Source organism: Otolemur garnettii, unplaced genomic scaffold, assembly GCF_000181295.1.
Source record: "Otolemur garnettii isolate 467f Iridium unplaced genomic scaffold, OtoGar3 scaffold00001, whole genome shotgun sequence".
Lineage (NCBI taxonomy): Eukaryota > Metazoa > Chordata > Mammalia > Primates > Galagidae > Otolemur > Otolemur garnettii.
This window is the reverse complement of record NW_003852396.1, coordinates 30837844-30846478: the sequence shown is the minus strand read 5'-3', so window position 1 is coordinate 30846478 and position 8635 is coordinate 30837844. Positions and strand designations below refer to the sequence as shown.

Here is an 8635-nt window from a genome sequence, read left to right as displayed (position 1 = left end):
TTTTTGACTTTAAAAATGGTTTTATTTTTTGTGCAACTAAAGGAAAGGTGTTCTACCCATAAATTCTACTTTACAAAAACAATTAGGAACTTTTACAAAGAAAATCACAGAACAAACTTTAAAAGGCAATGGATTCCTCTCCTTCTTCACTGCTGGGCTAGAAAAATCAAGTTTATTCTGCCAGGAATCACAAGGTGGAACTGAGTATTCCCCAAGTGGAAATTATACAGTGCCATTTCAGGGAAAGACTATTCAGCTTTCATCCCCAACACCCATAACTAGCTTTTAGAACAGTTAAACCCAGTAGCAGGTTCAAACCCGGCCCTGGCCAAACTGCAACAAAAAATAGCCAGGTATTGTGGTGGGCGCCTATAGTCCCAGCTACTCAGGAGGCGGAGGCAGGAGAATTATCTAAGCCCAAGAGCTGGAGGTTGCTGTGAGCTGTGACGTCATTGCACTCTACCTAGGGCAATAAAGTGAGACTGTCTCTAAAAAAAAAAAAAGACCAGTTAAACCCAGCCAAAATAGTTCAGTCTAGGCTTTATGATATAAGGCTATTATGGTCTTCTCAAGAGGAAGTCGACCTTTACCTTTCTTAAAATACACAAGAATAGGCAGAAAGCTAGGTGAGCTGCCAAAAAGCTGTAGTCCCTAGAAATCCTGCTCTATCATGCCTCCCTCCCTTAATATTAATCACTCAGGCAAAGGCAGCACTACCTTCTGCAGTATCCTGGGCCTGGTCAAGTCAGCCACACTGCTGGGGCAGATGGCCATAGCTGAATGCTGTGGTGTCATGAGATGATGAGAGAGTTGATTTGGAATTTTGCTGTGCAGGTCAGCCCTTACGACTTTCATGCTTAGGGAGGAAAAAAAACATGAATTATGAATTTAAGCACCAATCATGAGCCAGACATTGTGCTTAGGGCTTTGCACACATGAAATTCTTACAACATCCCTGCAACATTCCTCCTCAAATCATTGGAAAAAATTCAAGAGCCACCAGCACCGCTGTCCAGCTTCTGTTTTGTCCGTCCCAGGAGCGCGCACCCAAGTCCTGCACCACTCCAGCTGAGGCCAGTCTAGCTTTCACCATGCCGGTCAAAGGAGGCGTCAAGTGCATCAAATACCTGCTTTTCGGTTTTAACTTCATCTTCTGGCTTGCAGGAATTGCAGTCCTGGCCATTGGACTGTGGCTCCGATTTGACTCTCAGACCAAAAGTATCTTTGAGCAAGAAAATCAGAATAATCATTCCAGCTTCTACACAGGAGTTTACATTCTAATTGGAGCCAGTGCCCTCACGATGCTGGTGGGCTTCCTGGGCTGCTGTGGTGCCGTGCAGGAGTCCCAGTGCATGCTGGGCTTGTTCTTTGGCTTCCTCTTGGTGATATTTGCCATTGAGATAGCTGCAGCCATCTGGGGCTATTCCCACAAAGAGGAGGTGATTATGGATGTCCAAGAATTTTACAAGGACACCTACAGCAAGCTGAAAAACAAGGATGAGCCCCAGCGGGAAATGCTAAAAGCCATTCACTATGCGTTGCACTGCTATGGTATTGCTGGGGGCATGGAACAATTTATCTCGGACATCTGCCCCAAGACAGACTCAATTGATTCCCTTTTAGTGAAGCCCTGCCCAGAGGCCATCAAAGATGTCTTCAACAGCAAATTCCACATCATTGGTGCAGTAGGCATCGGCATTGCTGTGGTCATGATATTTGGCATGATCTTCAGTATGATCTTGTGCTGCGCTATCGGCAGAAACTGAGACATGGTCTAGAGTCAGCTTATATCCCTGAGCAGGAAAATTTACCCCAGAAGACTGTTGGGTTTCTTTAGGGGTTTTCTGGCCACTAATTTTGGTATTCATTCTGCATTTCTAAACTAAAAAGGTCATTGTATGTTTGTCTTTTAATGCTTTATTCAATATTGATACTTGTAGTTGAGGGGCATTTGGTTTGCTTTTGGTTTATATATTTTTTTTGCTTGTTTATTTTTGCTTGTTATGTTAAGCAGAAATCCTGCAATGAAAGGTACTATATTTGCTAGACTCTAGGCAAGAGATATTGTACATACAGAGAGTTTTTTCTTTTGTCTTTAAATAGATAAAAAAGAAAAATGTCTATCAAATTTAATCAGGTTGTAACTTATATTGAAGACAATTTGATATATAATAAAAGATTATGACAATAAAAAAAAAAAAGAAAGAAAAAATTCAAGACTCAGGGAGGTAAAGTTACTTGCTTGAGGTCACACAGCCAACAAATGGCAAAGCCAAGTTTTGCATCAAAATCTATGTTCTTTGCCATGGTAACAATAACTAAATAATAATAACTATAAAAAGTAACTTTTTTCAAACCTCTTCTATGTGATCATTGTACTCAGAGTTTTGTATGCCTTATCCACTTAATCTTTACAATTTTATGAGATTACTATTATTATTACTCCAATTTTTTTTCTTTCTTTTTTCTTTTTTTGAGACAGTATCTTACTTTGTTGCCCTTGGTAGAGTGTCAGGGCATCACAGCTCACAGCAACCTCCAGCTCTTGGGCTTGGAGATTCTTTGGCCTCAGCCTCCCAAGTAGCTGGGACTACAGGTGCCCACCACGACACCCAGCTATTTTTTGGTTGTAGTTTGGCCAGGGCAGGTTTTGAACCCGCCACCATCAGTATATATGGCTGGTGCTCTACTCACTGAGCACTGAGTCACAGGCACCGTCCATTTTTTTTTTTTGAGACAGAGTTTCACTTTGTCATCCTCAGTAGAGTGCCGTGGCGTCACGCTCACAGCAACCTCAAACTCCTAGGCTCAAGTGATCCTTTTCTCAGCCTCCCAAGTAGCTGGGACTCTTGCGCCTGCTACAATACCTGGCTATTTTTTAGAGACAGGGTCTCATTCTTGCTCAGGCTGGTCTTGAACTCATGAACTCAAATCTCGGTCTCCCAGGATTATAGGCGTGAGGCACCCCACCCAGCCCGATTACTCCAATTTCTAATGAAGAAACTGAGGCAGAAAGAGATTCTGTAAATTCTCCAAGTTTCCACAGCTGATACATGGTAAAAGACAGATACCTGGTAAAAGGCAGAGTCAAGTCTATTTGATTCCAGAGCATAAGCTCTTAACCCTGTGCTATACTTCTACACGAGACACCATACCCAAATCCTAAGTAGATCTGCAGCTTCCTATGTTCATACTGCCACCTTCCTATCCCCAGCCCCAAAATGTGCACACCCTTGCTTAGGACTCCCTTCTCAGCCCAGTACCATGCTGCTATAAAGATATGGCTCAGTCATTCAATACAACCCCATTTTTTATGGAATTTCTTGTTTTCTATTGTCAAATTTAAGAGTTCTTTATTTGTATTGAGAACATTTAACAATATTTTTCTTACTTAATCCTGACAATAACTCTGCAGGGTAGGAATTATTACCCATTTTACCCTGAGAAAAACCAAAGGAGAGAAGCCACTAAACTACCATAATCTGATCAGAGTTGTGTCTAATGTCAAAGTTTTCTTATCATTTAATCACTTGCACATATAGATCACTAGGATGCAAGCTCCATAAAAGCAAGGATCTTATCCATTTTGGTTATTGTGGAATTACTAGTATTTAGTAAGAATTTGCTTAATGGGGCTCAGCGCCTGTGGTCAAGCGGCTAAGGTGCCAACCACATACACCAGAGCTAGCAGGTTCGACTCTAGCTGGGGCCTGCCAAACAACAATGACAACTGCGACCAAAAAATAGCCAGGCATTGTGGTAGGCGCCTGTAGTCCCAGCTACTTGGGAGGCTGAGGCAAGAGAATCACTTGAGCTCAGGAGTTGGAGGTTGCTGTGAGCTGTGATGCCACAGCACTCTACCCAGGACGACAGCTTGAGGCTCTGTCTCAAAAAAAGAATTTGCTTAATGGTTGAATAAATGCCCTAGTTTTCTATGTAGGCTCCAAAAAAGAAAATAACACTGCTCTGAAAGTGTTTAGTACTATCAGGGGACAGTGGTTTTAGGTAGGCCCTTGTCTATCCACCTTAGACAGTTCTGAAAACCTGACAGAACATTCAACACATGAAATCCTTTGCGCATAGGCAATGTCCCCACCAGAGGTTTGAAAAGAACACAGGTCCTAAACTCTCATACTGCCAACCTATTAGAATTCCCTGCCAGCCAGCTTTGTTCATCTGAAGGATACACAATACACAGCCTCTGCCATGCATAACAAAAGCAAACAAAGACGACACCAGAGCAACCAGATGAGCTGTCTCACACACACACACACAAATGATTTTATGTTTTTCTATAATGTGCCTACTGAGTCTCAATTTACCATAAGTCTAATTTAATAGCTCAGAGTAGATACAGAAATTAGAAATGAGAATTAATCAAAGAAGGGACAGGAGAATTATAAGAAGCAATCACAATGTATATAATCATCTAGGTACTGGGGGAATAGTACCTAGAGGCCCTGTAGCATGCTTTAAGTCATACAAAGAAAGTGAATACTCATCACAACAATCTGTAAGAAGACTTACTTCAAAAATAGCAAAAATTTTAAAAGATCTAGCACTGAGGTTCAGTTATGTGAAAAGTTACCAATATGAGGCTAAATTAAAATCCTTAATAGAGTATCCCTTCAGACTTCTACTAAGGTTCTTGAGTAATGAACAATGTTTTTAGATGGGTCATAAAAGTCTCCAGTGCTTGATGGCCAACAAAACCAGGCTTTCATCCCTGCTGCCTCACCATCCATTACCCAATAAGCCTTGAGCTATCTATCCAACTTCCTAGCTAGATCCTGAACGCCAAGGCTATCTCATGTATGTTTACAATGACTTAAACACACATAATTTGCAATGTTCTCTCTGAAGGACAGTAGGTTGTTAAATGATCATGAAAACACAGACTAGCAGTCCTCTCTAGCCACCAAAGGCCTGTAAATGCAGAAAGAGCAGTGGAAACCAAGGCAGGGCAAAAGCTATGCAGAAAAAGAACAGTTCACCACTGCCACAAAGAAGAGTAGGTTGAGTAGCTTTTGTGTTATTTTGGAACAGTTTATGCTGATGAGCTTTCTGTTGTGGTGGCACACCTCTAAAAGAAACATTTTCTTCCTCCCCTCATTAACAAAGCAATTCAGCAGACTGTGAAAAAAAGAAGGAGCAGATAACAAAGATACCCAGGAATTAATAGATCTAGAACTATATTGTCTTCTCCATCCATACCCCAGTTTTGTGGTCAAGCCCTAGAACAATTATCAGGACACCTGTAAGCCTCACTCACCATGAGCAATGTGACTCTATTCTCAGTATAGATAAATAAAATTTGGGCCCCTGAAACTTCTAGATGTGGCCAAAATTTCACATACTTTCATCATGGTATTGTCCTTGCTTAAGAACCTACAATTGGGCTCGACGCCTATGGCTCAAGCGGCTAGGGCGCCAGCCACATACACTTAAGGTGGCGGGTTCGAGTCCCCAGCGTGGGCCCGCCAAGCAACAATGATGGCTGCAACCAAAAAATGGCCAGGCGCTGTGGCAGGCGCCTGTGGTCCCAGCTACTTGGGAGGCTGAGGCAGGAGACTCGCTTGAGCCCAGGAGTTGGAGGTTGCTGTGAGAGTGATGCCATGGCACTCTACCCAGGAGGATAGCTTGAGGCTCTGTCTCAAAAAAGAACCTACAATTGCTTGGTTCAACAAATACATATATTTCTTGTTATCAAAGCCCCACTTTCCTTTCTAACATTTTGCTCTGTGGTTTTCTGCCACAGTCCTCTGTCTAACTGAACCAACCCACTAGGCTTCTTCAGCTTTGCTCATACTGATTCTCCACTACTCTGATAGTCCTACCCCTTTCAATCTAACCAAATTCTACTTTTCCTCTAGGAAGTCTAGTTTTCTCATCCTTCAAATTCCTTGAACAATGTCTGGTTCATCCTAACAGAAGAATCCCCTTTGCTGAGCAATAGTGGAATTCTGTGTTCTACTTGCCATCTTCAGTGATAGGGAGTTTGATTAAGTACCAAAGAAGCCTATTCTATGACAAGATAGCGCTGACTATCAGTCAATTCTTTATTTTGGAAGAATATATCAGTTTTCTTACCTTTAGAATAAAGGAAACAACAGAGTAGTACTTTAAGAGCATGGGCTTTGAAATCATGAGCTCATATCCAGTGTGTCCTTGAATAAAATGCTTAACATTTCCAAGGCTCCGCTTCCCTGGTAATAACACCAACTTTGTAAGCCTGTTAAAGTTAAAAGAGCAACTCTACAAGGAGCTTAACAGAATGCCTAAAATAGAATAAGAGTTCAATAAATGACAGCCAGTACTGTGTTTTTCATTGTTACTATCATTATTATTTAAGTCTGATTTGCCTACTTCTTATGCATTTGGAAATTATATGTAGTACAACCTGAGTCTCCTCTTCTCCAAGCTAGAGTTTCTTCACCAAACTGTAAGTTATATGAGGACAGACCATACCTATCTTATTTATTGCCCCATTTCCATACCTAACATAGTGCATAGCATATACATAATAGATACTTAATAAATATTATTGTCTTGTGTTGAATGTTCTTCACTTCATAGCTTCTCCTTCCTGCAAAGGTCCTCATTGTTCTAAATCCTTCTGGGCCAGCCCAGCCCCAGATACAGGCATAAAGCCTACATTCTGACAGGCTGGCTCCTAGAGGCTTCTCTGCTGAGAACTACCTCCTGTGAGGGTGATGAGTTCCTAAACAACAAATCAGAAGAGAATATAAGATCTAAAACAGAACTCACAATCAAAATAGGCTAACTAGCAGGGAAGAGAGACTAGGCTTATTTCCTCCTTCATGATCTAACCATAGTACTATTGAAGATTTGGCATAACTGGGTAGCTTCATCAAACTGTGGATTCACGTTGAGCTTGAAATCAGAAAACCTTTAAACCTTTTCACACATGATGACCTTGTACTATGGGTTCTGTTGAGTGTAACAGTAATGGCAAAAGATGAATTTGTAATGAAGCTTTTTGCCATTTAGAGATTCCCTTAGCTCTTACTAGACCACACAACTGGCTCTCCAAAACTACAACCTAGAATTCAGAAAGATCCAAGATTTTTCTATTCCTCCCAAATACAGTATAAATCCCCAGAGGGCGGGATCAACACAGGACTGAGTGCACACTGATGTTCTCCTTCTCCAGCAGGATTGCAATAAAGATCCAGGGAAACCATAGAGAACAACCTCACGGATTCCCCCTCCCTCCCAAACAACACAGCTCAGTTGGCTGATAGATAAGTGGGAGCCAGCCCAGGTCCAGACATAGGCATAAAGCCTGCATTCTGACAGGCTGGCTCCTAGAGGCTTCTCTGCTGAGAGCCATCTCCTGAGAGGGTGATGAGTTCCTAGACAACAAGCCAGCAGAGAATATTTTTCTATAGTTAGCAGTGTGTCTAAGCAGCTTTCAGGAACTGTTTGACACAGGAAGAGAAGAGAGCCACAGTAGGATGAGAGAGCTCACCTCATCACTTTCTTCCACATCCACATCACCATTGGCATCATCATCCATCAGCTTGTGGATGTTGCGGACTGCCTCAAAGCTGAGCTTTTCATCCTCACTGTGACACAGGGGCTTGTCAATCCGGCAAAACTCTGTATAAGAAAAGCAAGAGACATCACTAGAGCTGCCACACAGCCTCTATCACCCACCTGCCACAGCCCTTAGATTCTAGCATCTGATTCCGCAAATAGGCACTTAACCAGCTACTCGTACTGTGAGGGAAATGTTGCATCTGGCCTTTAACTGTCTCCCTAAGAATTTGCTGAGCTCTCCCATACAGGGACAATGTTTTATCATCCTAATAGTTCCCCAGCAGGGAACTCTAGCACAGCACAGGACTAAGAATACATTGGGATCTAGACAAGAATATAAATAGGTAACTCACAAATGAGAGAAAATACAAATAGCTAATAAACAGAGAAGAAAAGTTTACAGCAACTAATAAATCAAACACATACTCAAAAGAGTTATTTTTAATCAGTCAAATAAACAAATGTAAATTAATATAATCTTTCTGGAAACAAGACAACAGCCAATTAGTCCCAGTACCAAAATTAGGTGTAGTTTTCCTTTTCGTTCACTCTGTCATTGCTGGTTAGTTGCCACAGACTAACTAGGGAAATGTCTCACACTTTGTGTCTTGGCATAGACAGTTATATCTAGTAAATAGCTATTAGATATCCAAAGGTCCTGACTTCATCTGATACAATACCTTAAAGAAGTCTAAGGTGCAGTTTCCTCTGCCCATCATCACATTGTTTTGCAGCAATAAAACCAGCACAAGAATCTAGGCCACCTTAGCTCTTTCCATGACACCTAATCCTCTCTTACAAACCTAGAACACACCTAGCCTGACTGATGCACAGAACAGAAAGAGCCTTTCTGAAATCTAGGCTTGACTACCATGTGACTCTAGGAAAGTAATTTCTCAGCTCAGCGCCTGTGGCTCAAGCAGCTAAGGCACCAGCCACATACACCTGAGCTGGCGGGTTCAAATCCAGCCTGGGCCCGCCAAACAACAGTGATGGCTGCAACCAAAAAATAGCCAGGCATTGTGGTGGGCACCTATAGTCCCAGCTACTTGGGAGGCAGAGGCAGGAGACT

At 42.0% G+C, this 8635-nt stretch overlaps 1 protein-coding gene and 1 pseudogene across 3 annotated transcripts in view; one reads left to right on the top strand and one right to left on the bottom strand.

Moving 5' to 3' along the window:
• The window catches only part of STIM1 (stromal interaction molecule 1), a 224882-nt gene that overhangs the window by 90350 nt on the left and 125897 nt on the right, over positions 1–8635 (bottom strand). For both annotated transcript variants that reach the window (XM_012803486.2, XM_003780942.2), the window contains exon 2: positions 7493–7623. In XM_012803486.2, the coding sequence (XP_012658940.1) occupies positions 7493–7623 (131 nt within the window). The remainder of the gene's footprint in view (positions 1–7492; positions 7624–8635) is intronic.
• On the top strand, positions 736–2189 carry LOC100948652 (annotated as a pseudogene). Its single transcript, XR_001161151.2, has one exon. The product of XR_001161151.2 is annotated as a CD9 antigen pseudogene (transcript).